General features: G+C 36.2%; 1 protein-coding gene across 6 annotated transcripts in view; it reads right to left on the reverse strand.

Moving 5' to 3' along the window:
- Positions 1-16,697, reverse strand: part of GRIA2 (glutamate ionotropic receptor AMPA type subunit 2) — a 96,607-nt gene that overhangs the window by 26,249 nt on the left and 53,661 nt on the right. For all 6 annotated transcript variants that reach the window (XR_003526471.1, XM_027636162.1, XM_027636158.1 and 3 more), the window contains exons 5-6: positions 16,304-16,357; positions 13,773-13,934 (exon numbers count right to left, since the gene is read on the reverse strand). Coding sequence is in view for 5 of the 6 variants with exons in the window: in XM_027636162.1 (XP_027491963.1) it covers positions 13,773-13,934; positions 16,304-16,357 (216 nt within the window). In the remaining variant the exon portion in view is untranslated. The remainder of the gene's footprint in view (positions 1-13,772; positions 13,935-16,303; positions 16,358-16,697) is intronic.

Below are 16,697 nucleotides of genomic sequence, written 5' to 3' on the forward strand. Positions count from 1 at the left end.
ATATTCACAACTCAGTCATACATTAGGTTTGTGTAGAGCTTTGTCTATCAATCTGTATCTGTATGTGCATACATGTCATCACATATATAAAATCTACATGTCATAACTGAGGTGAAGACATCTTTAATCTAAAGATCTCAAAATATTTTACAAGCACTGTTGGAGATGCCATGAAAGCAAACAGTCCATGAATCATTTCTTACTGTGTTATTCTGCATACACTTTCAGCTCCTAATAACCTTCATGGGGCTCATTAAAACTATCTACAGCTTCATAAATAGATGTAAAGTTGACAAACTAAACCTAAGTGAACTCATTACCATAAATAAGAAATGACATACCAATAACCTGCTCATGCAGAGCAGAGAGGTGTCTGTGTGTGTGTGTCTGCATAATAAATAAAATGGTCAGAAGTTAAAGGATGTATTAGCCCTGTCTTGATTCACTTTGGTTTACTGGAGATTCACCCACATTCTAGTCTGCACTATTAAAATAAATGGGAGCACTATTTGGAACATTCTGTGGAAGTGGGATGGGTCTTGCATCTTACTATTGTTATGGCAGTGTAAATCTCCCAACTTCATTTCAGTTCCTTTCAACTTTATATGATAATATCAGCAACTTTAATACAAAATGGAATAGGTACTAGAGTAGAGATTCTACAGAATCACCTGCAATAATTAAAGCATGGCTAAGAATATGCAAAAAGAAAATCCTGCATGTCACAATTTTAGAACTATGATAACAATAAGCCGATAATATAAACTATAATATAATGCACTGAAGTGGCTAAAGATTTTACGGCTCTTGCTATAAAACACACATTGTATGAATGTCATATGAAAAGAATTTTCTCTCTCTAAGTAGATGCCATATTTGCCAAGTAGAGAAAACACAAGGTCCAAGTGATTTTCAACTTAAATTTCTAACTAACTTCAACTTAAATGTTCTACAGATCTTAGCAAAATTTGTAAGTTGTAATTGCAAAGATGAATTTGAAAAGTAAAGACAAAACAAAGTCATCCCAGACTAAGCAGAAGATACTACTTATGAGCTGTCCAAGAAAAACTGGCAAGATGGTGCCTTTTGTAACTTCAGCTGTTTTCCACTAAATTCAGAAGATACCAGGAATCTTTAACTAAGAGGCCCAGTGTTCTATTTTGTACAGTCAGCAACTGAATCTTTTGAGGATGAAATTGGAGAATACAACCCCAGAAGAAAAAGATTTTGTTTACGTATCTTTCAAAGTTGTAAGATATTTGAGCCTGTTTTTAAATCTGTGTTTAACTCAATTCCTGCCCATGTGCTGAAGACAAAGCTGAGAGATACGATTAGACAACTAAAATATAACACTAAAAGAATAAACTTAAGCAGTGGAAAAGAAATAAATATCTCAAGACATCAATGCAAAAAAGAGAAAAAAAGAGGAAAGTATTCTGAATCACAAGAAGTTGAATTGTTTTTCTCTTGATTTGGATATCTGCAATGTCTAAATCTATCCTTAACTGACTATAACTTGGGTTTGTTTGTGGTTTTTTTTATGGTCAGAGAAGAGTAATAAGCATACTAAGGTGTGATTCATTTGACCAGTTAGAAACCTTTTTGAAGAAGAAATTAGTTGTGTTTTAGATTCCACTAACTTGATCTCCAGTCATTCTGAGACTACCAGAGAAATCCAGGGTGATCAGCTTAGTTACAGATATCTACATTGTAGACAAACTAATAAATTAAAACCACTGAAGGGGACTATGAACTAGCCATTCACCCCTAATCTAACAAAACAGTGAGAAAGACAAACAAAATAATACAAAAATGTTGGCAGGGACTCTAGCAGCAGTGTCAAAGAATGCAGCGCTATTGTTCAAGACACTAGGGACCCCTCAGTTAGAATAGCAGATCCAGCTGTAGCAGTGCTCAAGAAGGTAGAAATCAGTCTGAAAAGAGGCACAGATGGAGATTCCTCACCATATATGGGGAACTGCTACTGGAACAGCAGGAGAAGGGACACTATCACTAACAGAGGCTAAGAGAAAAGAGGTCTAAAAATTTGATACAAATGTTTTTCCTTGGAGAGAGGTAAGTTTCTGACAGAGGTAATAAAGGAAAGGTTCTTTGTTGCAAGTGCAAGAGGGTAGAATCAGTAGGTATAAACACACTTTCAGCATTTTTTCTTATATTTAAACAATTTAAATATACTTAAATACCAGTAAATATATATATAATAAACTATAATAAAATCTCTCATCTGAATTTTGTGCATTTTTCCCCACAATAAAGCACTTCTCTACTTGAATGCTCGTATCTTCAACAAAAGCAGAAAGACTGATATAAACATTTCTACATTTTTATAAATTATATATAAAACTCAGGTATATACATATGTAAACCCACAAGCAAAAAGAAATGAGACACAAAGTTACTTGTCAAGAACTAGTAAAGGAACTGGGCAACTATCTCTTATTACTTCCAATGTAGTCAATCTAATGCTTAAGGGTCTTTCTTTAATTACTGTATCTGGGGGCTATTTTGAAACAGTATTACACACATTTTGGAAGTTATTTGAAAGTGGTCTGGCAGATGAGTTAGTGGAAAATTCAGTGAAAGAGAGTGGAAAATTCATCAACTGATAGGAAATGGCTAACTCCTTCAGGATCTCACGACACCTTGAATACTGTCATGACAGGGCATGGAAATGCAAAGAACTACTTTCATCAGAAATAAGAGACACTGTTGAATCTTGTACACATAAAAGTCATTGTAATTTGACTTTGCCCATAATCATGCTTTGTTTTCATCTGTTTTGTACAGGCAATAGCATGAATGAGGGTCTGTACACAGCAGCATGTTGAGCTGGTTGCCATTCAAACTGCAAATGGGCTTTAGGCACAGAAGCAGCTTCAATAACTATGGGCATGTTTCAAATACTGGGGCGGTGAGGTAGAGGTCAGGAAGCCCAGAAAAGACAATGTCTGCCTCCTCCTCTTTGATCTTTATGTTAGGATGGAGCTCTAGTGAAAATAGTCAGTCATAGCAACAGACTTGCTTTCAGCTGAAAATAATTGCATATATACCCAAGATATTTGGGAATATTAATTGTAATTTTTTTTATAACAACAGTCCTGACTAGAGGAGGAAGAGAAATTAATAAAATGTAAAATTACCTGATCTTTAAAAAAACGAATTTAAACTAATATCAGTAAGAAGGGGACAGAGACCAAGCTCTATTTATCTTAATGAATATACTATCTCTATTAGATTTTGTTTCCCAAAGTTGTAGAGTCACATCAACTTCCATTTTGATAACAGCCTTTATTTAAAGTATTTCCAGAACTCAATGTGTACAGAAAAGCTAGACAAATAATAGGTATTTTTGCTTTGAAATGCCACAATGACATGAGATGCAAAGAACAACTTAAGCAACCTGTCACCTTAGAAAAACTTAAGTATTCAGCTTCAAAACCGCAATCTGCGGTTTTGTGACATGTTTATTTTAATTACCTCCTTGTTTGGTTTAGAAAGACTGCTTTCTGGGCACACCCAGAACAGCTAGCCCAGTAGTTAGGCACTTGCCAAAGCCTAAATCCCTAGAAGTCTAACTCTTATTTGAAAGACATACAGCACATCCAGCAGAGATGAACAAGACTAGGGCACTCGAATTATGCTAGTGCTTCCACTGTAGGATATTTCCAGGGAAAGTGACCTTCTTTCACTCTTTTTAAAACTGAATATAGCAAAGATCACAAGATTTATAAATTACAAGGTGCTTGGCCTTTCTACCTATTTCACCTACTACTTCAATAAGAAGGACATTCCTAAACTGTAATTCCTCCCCCAAGATTATTTCCAATTCAGAATAATCTTCTCACTAGAGCCATTGGAGGTGCTAATTCAGTAGGAAAAAAAAAAAGAGAGAGAGAAGGAGTGCAGGTACCTGCTGCTTTTCTTTTTTTTTTTTTTTTAATTTTACACTGAGAACAGAGGTTTTCAAGTACTTTGATCTTCCAGTAGATTAAATCCAATTACCAAAGAAAAAAGCTAATGCTAGGATAAAACAGATGTTTCTTCAAAATATCAGACAAATGTCAGAGATGAAACAAATTATGGATCTGGGCAGGAGTTTTAATAGCAAAGTGAATGTTCCATCTTCCAGGAGTAAGCGGTACAATGCCAGATCTTATTAATGACATTGCCATTTGAATCTACTGCATTTCCACACCTTTTTCCATTTAAATGAACAGAAAGTTGGAAAATACAGAAGTTGTGTGGGAATTTATCCCTTCCATTATCCAGAAGGTCAAATAAGTCTAATGTTGTGCCCCCTTTACTTTCTGAAAACAAATTACAGAGAAAGAGCTCTGTCATGTCAGTCTTAGAAATCTTTTGATATCTCTCTCAACTAAGCAATCTGCACCCACAGATAGATGGGCAGATGCTTTCAGAAGTGTTCTGCCCTTTACTCTCGGTCCACTATGTTGGTTTTTCTTAGCTTTTGTTGAGTGAGTGGTGAGTGGATCTAATGCATATAACTGGTGAGATAATTCAATATTGTTCACTCAGAAAGCAGGGTTAGTAACAATGCTACACTACAATCCATGGTTGGACAATATACTTTTCTGTTGCTCCAGTTATCATGCATAAGTTATTTAAAGTGAATGAAATACTGAAGCGGACTCCGAGTTCTGCAAGATGTACTCTAGCCAGTGCCATGAAAAACAATGTTGCATCTTTTATGCTAGTATTAAAAAAACCCCCGAACTCCACAAAACAAACCCTCCATAAAAACCCCAAAGCATTCACAGCTTTAGCCTTTTTTCCCTTAATCTATCATGCTATCTGCAGTACAAAAATGTCTTTCCTTCTAACACTGCCTAATGAGAAAGAATAACTAGAAAGTGTTAAAAGAAGATCTTGAATGGAGTACAGTAGCTTTCAATGCACATCTTTACACTGTATCTTTTTTCTCTACCTTATAGCTTTCCTTCTCCCTCTGAAAAAACCTGAATAATTAAAAATAAATAAACCAGGAAGACATCTAATCTCTCCTTACAGTAGAGAGAAACAACTCCAAACTGTTCATAATTTACATGTTTGAACAAATGTAAATTGTTTATTCACTACAGTTCTGTAACAACTTCTTTGAACCGCATATCATGAAGGTTCTTAAAAATCTTTAATCATTACTCAATGGCTGAAAAGTTTCCTATCTAAACTCACCTATTTTTATAAAGTTCCTTAAAATGTCTATCTTGTCCTATCCTTCGCCATTTTTCTGGAAGCTTTTTAAACCCTCCTAATTCTCAAAATCTAAAGTTTATTCCTGGTGAACCTTTCAGCACCAAAAAAACCCACACAGAGCTTGACAAAAAATTAAAACCGTTTAGTTGGATTTGAACTCAAAGAGCTTTGCAGAATAAAAAAACCCAATTATTTGGATTTGAACCCACAGCATTTTACTCACAAAAGATGCTATAGTATTCTAATCATGCCACTACATATGGAAAATATGCACATTAATAAAATAAATAAGATTTAGAATTATTTGTGTAATCTTACTTCTAACTGTAAATAGAATATACTTGCAAAACAGCAATGCCTCTAATGATAAAATCACCTTTAACCTATCACAAAGATTATATGGCATTTTAATTGTCACCATATGAATAAATAAAAGCTTTTACTTTTAGGCTAAGCTAGAGCAAAGTATGTCACTCTTCATAGTGGTAAAAAACAGTAGGATCCGGCAGCATAAACTGAAGCCTATGGTTATGGTAGTAAAAACAGACCAAGTAGGGAAATCTCACAGGATGAGAACAAAAAGTACAAATATTAAGGCAAAAGACATTTCTGAAAAAAACATGCTGCAAGAAATGAATTTGAAAGAGCTAGTGGGAATGCTTGAAGTGTTAAAATGTGGGGATTATTTTGGTTTTTTTGGGGGGTGAAGAGAAGAAAAAAACAATCAATGATTCTCATCATACATATTGCATTGTTCTAAAAATTTTCAAAATCCGCCATTTAAAACTATTATTAATAATTCAAGTCTTAAATTTAAAAAAATAGAAAAATAACTGCAAAAAAATCCTGAAGCACAACAATTCCCCCTTTCCATTATCAGTTCTCATCTGCCCCAACCAGTACAGTATTTGCCTGTTGTCTAAACACGAACAGCTTTCTCCTGTTTGCTCCAATCTAATTTCCAAGTAAAATCCTAATAGAATTGAATACATCATTCTTACTAGGTTGTTGCATCTCCCAAACACAGTTAACACTTCATGTTTACTTATCTGCCTCCCCATACTAGGTAATATAGGCAGCTACCTACATTGACTGGTCCTTAATACCAGGCCTGCCCCAGAAATAAGCCTGCATGTCTCCTCTCCCTGTTAACGTAAGTGATCCCCAGTGCTTCTCCTCCTCCCTTTTTCCCCTGACCCAAGAAACATTCAGTCATAGACGCCTCTCCAGCTCTGAGCTGCCACCACCCTTCTGTGCCTTTCACTTACGTACCAACAGCCTCTTTTCACTTTGCTGACCCCTTTTTCTGAATGACATCATTCCTCCTCCTACTACTATTTTCATCTTTGTGTATCACTCCCTCTTCTCCTCTTATCCCCACTTCTCCATCAAGCTCTACTGTCCCAAATGACACTGGTCTTTCTGAGGCCAAAGGTACATCTGATTTTGATAAACCCTTGGAGCATGAAGGAGTAGTAGCTTTTCCCATTTATATCAACCATACTGAGGTGAATTGCTGGTTGAAAAAAGTGATAGGATGCTCCTGGGAAAATAGGCAGGAGGAATCCACTGCAGTTTGTTGACTGAAGATCCTTAAAAATTTATAGTTACTAAGTGGATTCAAATTCAAAGAAACATAGCTTCATAGAAACACTTGGCTCTATAGTTTTCTAAAGTCTGGCAAACACTTTTATTTTAGCACAATTCAGCCACTTGCACATGCAGGATCGAAGGATCTGGGTCAATTGGCCCTTTGTATGTCTGAGACAAACCTGCATATACTGCCTGAAACCAACCACTACTTTCAGTGACTAAACATTCCATTCTTTAATTGAGTATTCCTTACAAAAAACCCCAAACCAAACCAAAGCAACTATGCTGTAATGAGTGATAACATGGAAAAGGCCCTTAGGCTATTAAAAAGGAGCATGAAGTATAACACTGAAATTTCTTATGCCTACAATTTTTTATGCATTTTTTCAAGTAGAGAAGACTGGGATTCAAAGCCCAGTGAAACCAGGTAGCTAGAACATTAACAGCTATATTTTGTTATGTCTAGGAGACCAAAATGCAAGGATTGGAAGTAGAAGGTAGAACAATCTCACAAATCTACAGTTTTACAAGGGCACTTAAAAAAAAATTTACTCCAGATCAGTTTCTGGTTAAATCTTATAATAAATACTGAAATTAACTATTTTTTTTTAATTTTTATTTATAAACCATTATGATCTACTTGAATTAAAGCACATTCAATCATATTTTCTATTAAAACTGTAGCAGGTGCAACAAAATATCCCTTATAACTCTTACTAAAATTCATTGCATTATAAAACCATTTTCCAACACACTGCAATCATGAGGCATGACCCAAAATGAAGATATTGTCTAATTAATTAACTGTACACTTTTGCTTCCTCATCTATATCTAGACTGAATGTCTTCTGAATTTTCAGTTTGAATAATTGTTTTCATTGTTTTCTCCTTTGCTCCTTATTATCAGTGAGTCATCTAAATTTTAATTGTTTCTGCAAGGCACATAATTGTGTGATATATTTTTTTTTTCTGTATGTTATCAGCATTGCATCCTTGAGGTAAATTAGCACCAGTAGAGTTAAACCAGCATCTTTCAGTTACAAGCATCATTCTTCCTAACTTATGGATTCATAATAATTTGCTAAAAGACAACATGACTATAAAAAAGAGACTTGAAAACATGAAACTACTGAAGGTAAAATCAGGAGGTCAAAACAATTTAGTGTTTTGGTATTGTTGCTATGCATTGGTTGGGTGGGGAAAAAGATTATGAAGCTAGAAATCCAATCATATGAATTCTGAACATCTGAAACATTATGTACCAGATGAAGCACTTAAAGCCATTGAAAATAGCTGCAGTGAGCACCGTGGTTGTTATCATCTTCCAACACAATGGTATTCTCTACATGTCTGAGTTGGTTTAGGTCTTCAACCCGGCAGCCCCAAAATCTTTCCTGCACACGGTATGTAGTTTCTGTATATATCATGCACAAGTTGCCTCAGGTACTTCTTGCACACACCAAGCCTAAGGTTGGTCTTAGAAAAGCTTATCACAGAGCAGGATGGCTTCTAAAACAGACTATTTCAGCTGGACAGACCTACAATGATCATCTAGTCCAACTGTCTGAACAATTCAGGGCTGGCCAATTTTAAAGTGTGTTGTTAAGAGCACTGTCCAAATGCCTTTTAAACACTGACATGCTTGGGGCATTGACCATCTCTTTCAGAGGCCTCTTCCTGTGTTTGACCACCCTCTTGGTAAAGAAATACTTCCATAGATCCAGTCTGAACCTGCTCTGGCGCAGCTCTGAACCATACTCACACATCCTGCCACTAGATACCAGAGAGAAGATCTCAGCACCTCTCTCTCCACTTCCCTCCTCAAGAAGCTGTAGAGAGCAATGAGGTTGCTCCTCTGCCTCCTTTTCCCACAAAAAGACAAGACCAGAGTCCTTAGCTGCTCCTCATAGGACACACCTACTTTAAGCTTAGTACTTACATGGCAGGATGACTCTGGCTGGACATCAGGTGCCACCAAAGCTGTTCTATCACTCTCGTCCTCAGAGGGACAGAAGAGAGAAAATATAATGAAAGGCTAATGAATTGGGATAAGGGGAGGGAGAGATCACTCAGCAATCACCATCACGGGCAGAACAGACTCAACTTGGAGAAAATTTAATTTATTACCAATCAAATCAAAGTAGGATAATGAGAAAATAAAAAGTAAATCTTAAAGCATCTCACCCTACTCCTCCCTTCCTCCTGGACTCTACTTCACTCACAAATTCTCTATACTCCCCTGCTCCCACAGTGGCACAGGGGGGACGTGGAATGAGGGTTGCAGTCTGTTCATCACACATCTCTGCCACTGCTTCCTCCTAGCTCCATGTCAGGTCCCTTCCATGGGAGACAGTACTCCACAATCTTCTCCAATGTAAGTCCTTCCTACAGGCTGCAGTCCTTCATGAACTACTCCAGTACGGGTCTCTTCTACAGGGTGCAGTCCTTGAGGAACAGACTGCTCCAGTGTGGGCCCCTTCCACAGGGTCACAAGTCCTCACAGTAAACCTGCTCTGGTGTGGGCTCCTCTCTTCATGGGTGTACAGGTCCCTGCCAGAAGCTTGCTGCAGCACAGGTTTCCCATGGGGTCACAGCCTCCTTCAGGCATCCACTTGCTCCAGTGTGTAGTCCTCCACAATCTTCAGGTGGATCTCTGCTCCCCTGTGGACCTCCATGGGCTGCAGGACAGCCTGCCCTCACTATGGTCTTCACCACAGGCTGCAGGGGAATCTTAGCTCTTGCACCTAAAGCGTTTCCTCCCCCTCCTTCTCCACTGACCTTGGTGTCTGCAGGGCTATTTCTCCCATATACTGTCACTCCTCTCTCTGGCTGCTATTGTGCAGCAGCTTTGTCCCCTTCTTAACCATGTTATCCCAGAGGAACTACCACTACTGCTGATGGGCTCAACCTCGGCCAGTGGCAGGTCCATCTTGGAGCTGGCTGGCATTGGCTCCCTCAGAAACGGGGGAAGCTTCCAGTAGCTTCTCACAGAAGCCACCCCTGTAGCCCCCTGTTACCAAAGCCCTGACACAAAGGCAATACAACTTATGTCTCACCAGCCTCCAAGAGGCACAAATTGAGCTTCTTCCTGAAAATAGACCAAAGGCTGCCCACAATAGAATGAATTAATCAGATAATGAAGTTGAAGCAGCTGGATGTGAATGGATGTGCTGTCCTTCAGTGTCCTTCCACAAGATCAAGAAACTTGCCTTAAACATAACAGTCTGACACAACACTAAGGCTCAGAAAGCCCAACATATTTGTAAATACACAATAATGGATCAAACGAAGATATCAACTTGTTATTATTAGGCCTTGATAAAATTAAATATGGCTTTTTTTTCCCTGTTTGACAAAGAAATTCACAAGGATGCTCAACTGTATGTTTCTAGATCTACACATCACTAGCTCTTTTAGAACTGATAACACCCTTGGTTACAACAGATATATTATAAATTTCATCTAGGTAAACAGTGTATCAGCTTTACTTTTGAAAGATGAAAAGACCATCTGGAAAAACTCTTCAAAACACTAGCTTTATGTACCCTGCTTAATCTTTAAATCTTGTGGTTTTAGCAGTACAAGTACAGTGCAGCAAGAAATAAAATCAATGTTTCTTCTCACCCATGTCCTAAGACTGCAATTTCTTATAACTAATGTTTTATAAATTGTGAAGATGCATTTTTAAAGCAATTTGATCCAGGTCCTCTTCTGGGCATCTAAAGAACAGGTTTTTAACAATGCTTTTGCTTCTTGAGGAGCATGTTCCTTTGAAATGCACTTTTTCTTGGAAGGGATGTCTTTGTTTTCAGGACTGTATTTGGATGCTATGACGTCTTATTATATCAGCTCAGTCATATTCCATTGACTTGCATTTTAAAATGTGAAATGAATGTACACTTCTTTTTGGATTACAAAAGAAAGATAATACAACACAGTTGCAATGTTTTTGTCTGCAACGACAGAATATTTGCAATCCCAGGTATAATATTACCTGCAAGGGGCATGTAACCATCTCTCACTTCTATACTGATAATACAGGGCTTTTATTAGCCTTTCCATCCATTTCATATGGGATCTGCTGTAACAGTTTCCTAGATTCCACAGGAACTAGTGGCAAAAGCTCATTTATAAGCAATGACAATTTAGAAAACTACCTCAAAATAAAAAGGGGAGAAAAGTTACTCATAAGATCACTGAAGGGACAAATGAAGACCAGTGTTTTAACCTGCTCAGTAACTTAGATGTTTGTACACTATTTCAAGAAGCAAAGAATAACAAACACAGCTAGAATAATAATATAAGAAGCAATGTGATGTTCAGCAAGGACAGGTAAGTATTGCATTTAAACAGCCTTAATCGTCAGCAGCAAAGGAAAGCAATGCAGAAGAAGATCTGGTTGTTAGCATGTATCTCATGACAAATATATTTCAATAGCATCATGATGGTGAGGAAAGGGAAAAAAAAAAGAAAAAACAACTAACACAAAAGGAAACCCTAGAATGAGTATGGTCTTTAAGATATATGAAGCCATTATTTCCATTTCTTCAGCATAGCACTTGGATGCAGTGCAGCAGCCAGTCTGGCATTTCTATGTGGTACCAAACAGAAAGGTTCCAGTGCAAAATGACAAACAGGATCAGAGAGCAGAAAATGTAAAGGAAAGGGATTATTTAGTATTGCAGGGAGGAAAGCTAGGCAGGAAATAAGGTAGACATCTTTAAATATAGGATAACTAAAAAGGAGAACTCCCTCATATCCATTAGAAATGTATAAAGGAGTAATGAATTAGGTGATAGAAAGGCTGATTGAGGCTAGACAAAAGCCAAAAATAAGATTATTTAAACTGTGAAATTGCTTGAGGAAGTTGTGAAATCACTACCCACAGGAACTGCACAGGTTTATCTGATTCTGCCTTCAGGCAAGGAGGATGGACCGAGTGACTGACTGCTCAAAGACCTCTCCTGCCCTGTTTCTATGATTTCTGTGATTCTGTCCTGCCTCTAGCTTCCTCAAGGACAGGAATGAAATGTGACATATCTCTGACCTTACATGTAATGACAAGCAAAAATGACAAGTAATACGTGTATAAGGACAAGAGAAAGACAAAGAAATACAGTAACTGATATAATCAATGTCACTTAATATTGTAATATATATTTCCACCTTCCCCACCATCAATACCTCTAGCATTTATAAATTATCTGATGATTTACCATAGGTCTCAGTTTCTTGACTGAGTATCAGTGCAATCCGTATGTTCCTTAATCAATCAATATACAAAGAGAGATCAGCCTTTTAAATTGAATTTAAAATGTGTTCTAAGTTAATGAAATTCATGAAAATAAGGGTTAATTCAGTTTTCCTATCCATAACAAAATCAAAACAAGAAGATATTCCAAATAGTCTCCTTTGACCCTTTCAGTTTCTGCTAGACTTTAAAGGACCTATCAGGGAAGAAATAAAGAGAATATCTGTGATAGATATTTTAGTGCTTTAATAAAACATTGCAACCACCTCATATTATTTAACACACATGCAATTTCCTGTTAGCGTGGCACCAGAGGAATCAGAGTTCTTGTTAGTGCCCCACCCCCTTGTTTTTCCATCAGTGATAAAAACTGCAACTTGGTTTCAGTTTGACTTCTTTACTTCAGTCATGTATTTCAATATTATTATTTCCAGACTATGATTCTGCAACATGAATAGGCAGGTAGATAGATTTGGGCACTCAGTAACCAGAGAGATAAAACAATTCTATTAATCATCCACAGCCACATCCCTTCCCTTTTTCCTAAATGAGAACAATACAGATTATATATACTGTGTCTGTAATATGAATGTACCTAAAAACATGAGACAGATTACAGTTTACTCTGTCAAACATCAAATAAGAAATTCACTTCTTCCATCATAGATTTTAAACTACAAAACTAAGTACAGAATAAATCATTGCTTTGACTAAGTTACCACCAAATTTGACCTCATAAAAAAGGAATCTATAATCTTTATTTTTTAACTGAAATTAAGGTTGCGTGCTTTAAAGGACTTTTGTTTCAGGAATTTAAAAAATGTTTTTTCCATTCCTTGCTGAAACTTCTTATTCATCTCATTATAAATTATGAATATACTTCATATTCAAACTATAGTACAAAAAAGTTATGCCTAGAAGATTTGTCATTTTTCTTTTTGTCTAAAAACATTTTAGAGCTATTTAAGAATACATGTTCTTATTAAAATTTCTGATTGTATTACTTAACCAAAAATTATTTAGCATTAAAATTGAGTTATTATTTTTAACATCTTGTAGCCACTAATTGATTTTCATAAGTAAGAAAGTAAGAAGGTATGATTATCCTAGTTTTATCCAGCAGGAAAACTGAGGTAAGGAAGCTTAACCACTTGCCCGGTGTCACATCATGTATCACTCAGGCCTGAAATGAGACCATCATTCTGTACGTCAGATATAGCATTTAATTTTAAAAGCCTTTGTAGGACTTAAGCCTCTGTCTTAAAGCAACTGTCCTACCATTTCTTAGGTACCATTTCTTAGATTTTATATCAAAAAAGTGCTAAATCTGTGTTCCCCAGAAGACAATGTAGGACTAAATATTTGTCTTTAAAACATTCAATACACAGAAAAAGAGAAAAGTCAGATGTAGTCAGTATATAATTAACATATCATCACATCCAAAAGAATTACCTAATAAGCTGTCAGGCACAGATTTACAGGGGTAGAAGAGAAACTAAAGTTTTCTTAACATTTTTGAGAATGTAGCATCTTTGCTTAAATGTTCCTAAGATAGAGAATGTTAAAAGTACCCCAGTGAAATATAAAATTTGTTGACACAGTTGATTTTCAAGGGCTTTCTCTGTCTAGTCTTTATATTCCAATTCCTTCACTTCTGTCCATCTAGCACGGTTAAAAAAAATATAAGACATACCTTGATTGTACTAGTGTGTGCACCTGGATATTCTTTTTCCTCCAGTGTTGACCAACGTTGTATAAATTTTGACACCAGAGGATCATCATAGTCAACTATCTGAAATCCTGAGACATTAGCTCCTCCAAACTGAATTTTTGACAAATCTCCATCAGTAAATCCCTGGGCACAGAAAAAATTATATGTGTTATTTCAATACTTTTGGCAGTTCTCTCAATAGTATATACAAATACAGAGTTACCATACGACTTCTATTGCAGAAGTGTAAGCCAACATTTTCCTCAGACTGGATCCAAGCTTAAATGCTAGGCTGCCAGGATTAAGCTGTCAGCTCTGTCAGCCAGCAACCCTTCTTCTTGCTCACAAGACAAATACCTTTATAAAGCATGGGATGAGTGGATCTGTCCTTGCCATGCTTACTTCTTAAACAATCCTGTTAATTTCAAGGGGACCGTTTAAATGAGAAAGGGAACACTGCCATGAGTAAGAGTTAAGCAAGTAAGTTTTAGCCAGGAATAGTTACAGCCACAGTTTTGTCCTCTTTTTGTCAGGAACTCTAAAGAAGGTGGAACAACTTACCATCTCCTCAGCCTCCTCCCTCTGATATAAAGAACTATTTCTCATTCTTACAGTTCTTGTATTCTGTTTTTTCCATGATTTAACTTTGCCCAAATAACCATACAAATGTATTTACACAAAATACTGATTTCAGACACTTTAGTTCAAATGAATGTTGAGTGTGAACACAAAAAGAAGCAACAACTTGAGACCACATTATCATAAGTTGCTACAACTGCTACACTAGGTGCTCCTAAATAATTGCATATCAGTGATCCTCACCAGTGATGTGCTGCTGCATGCTAATAGAGACACTTTTATGGGGGTCGTGAAACCTTCTTCAATATTATTGTTAGTGTGACAGTTAACAGGAACATTCATTGTATACTCTTAACCTTTTCTCCATCTATCAGCATTTTTTTATTCTTAAAATAGATCATTTTTTTGACTGATTGATCAGACTGGAGGAGAACACTACTACAGACAAAAAAGAAAGAAGATAGATTCAGTGAAGATGGGATATCTTTCTTTTCTGACAGAAAAACAGTTTTAAAATAATTACCATAAACATTTTATATATGATATCAAACCGCTTTAAAATTCATGATTCAATAAGTTTTAGATCTCATGGAATAACTGCTGCAAATTTAAAGTGATGGCTAAAATAGCAAGCAGTTAACATAATGAAATCCACCAGGCATATTTTCTAAAATTTCCCTCAGGAATCAAAATACTATTTATCCAACATTTGCAATGCAAAACACAAATATCTATATTATAAATATAGATATATAATATCTCTCTATATAATATATATTACCTATGTAAGTCATTTAAATTTTTCAAATTTTCTAAGACTTTTATGCTTGTTTTGTGAATATCAATACCTTAACTTCTTTATCCAAAAATTATTTAATAAGATATAAAAACGAAACCCCAGTGTTCAGCCTTTAGAGAGGCTTTTAGAGTACAAGGCTTCTTCACACCATCACACTGACAGGATTCTTCACAGTTCTGCCCGCCTAGAGGGAGAAGTGTTTCGATCAAAGCTGGGAGGAGACAGGGGTTACACCTGAAGTGCAATAGGCACACTATGGTCCTTCTGTTTCCTCAGACTCCTCAAAGGACTATAGAAGACAGTGTAAATTAGGGCACTCTGGGCCCTGCTGGAATTTATACCAAACACTATCACAGTTCAAGAATAAATGATGAAAAACATTATTTGCTGGCACTCGCATTAGACAACCCCCAAAACTCTTTTCTTGAATGGGATAACAGATTCAAGCCTGAAGAATTTGCTTTGTCTGTTAAAAAAACTATTGGATTAGTTTCCCTAGCTTCAGTAAATAAGTGTTGCTGAGTTTAATGTTAGTAAAACAGCTTTCCACCTTTAAACACGACTTCAAAATAATTACCTTGACAGAATGCAGTGAGTTTTCCAAACTTTCCCCTTACAAAACTATACATGTATATATATACTATCTGATCACCTACATTCAAGAAACATTAATTCAAACTGATTACCCAGCCAATCTGAGAGATAAATATGTATAAATCTGAGATTCACTAGTCTAACAGAATGAAAGTTGATAACTGTAATTTTTAAGTAGTTTAGAAGTGTGAGAGAAATTATCAGTTTTCTGAATTAATGTATCAGTCAATGATGCAGAAAGTTATTTTTCTAATTTCTGTACCCTTTTTTTCTAAAGTATGTTGAAAAAGAGAAGCTCTGTTGAAGTGCTGAGCAACTTTCATTTCCATTGAAGGGAATATCACAGGAGGCATTTAAGTCCTGAAAAGACTCAGCCAATAAAACAAATATCATCTCAATACATGCATTCATTTAGCAAAGATGAAGACATTTATCTTTTTTCTGCTTTCTAAATTGCACTTAAAACAAAATACCAGTTGATGTGCATCCATAAACAGTAAAAATGAGTAATACAGGTATTTTAAATATTAAGAATACTTACCAGATTTGCAATGATATAATGGTATCCTTTAACATGTTTACCAATTGTGATAACCTGTAAAAAAGAAGAAATACGCCCATAATGGAGGATGTTCACCTGGTACGTGGACAGAGACTTGAAAAGTACAAAATGTGGTATGATGTAAAAGCTAGTTGTGAGCTTTATGGTATACGATAATGAGTTTGTTTAACGCTTTACATTTCATTTTATCTAATGCACCACCAAACATACTTTTTGCTGGTAGAAATCAGTAAGCTGAAGTCCAAGTCCCAGGAGGAACAGTCCCTCTAGACACAGGAGCTGAATGTTAATTGCTATGCTGTGTATTAAAGGTACAACTCAGCCAGGAGAGAGCAGGCATCATGCATTAGAAGCACTGAGCCTCACAGACTCT

The sequence above is a fragment of the Corapipo altera genome, unplaced genomic scaffold (assembly GCF_003945725.1).
Source record: "Corapipo altera isolate COAL_440 unplaced genomic scaffold, ASM394572v1 22b, whole genome shotgun sequence".
Classification (NCBI taxonomy): Eukaryota; Metazoa; Chordata; class Aves; order Passeriformes; family Pipridae; genus Corapipo; species Corapipo altera.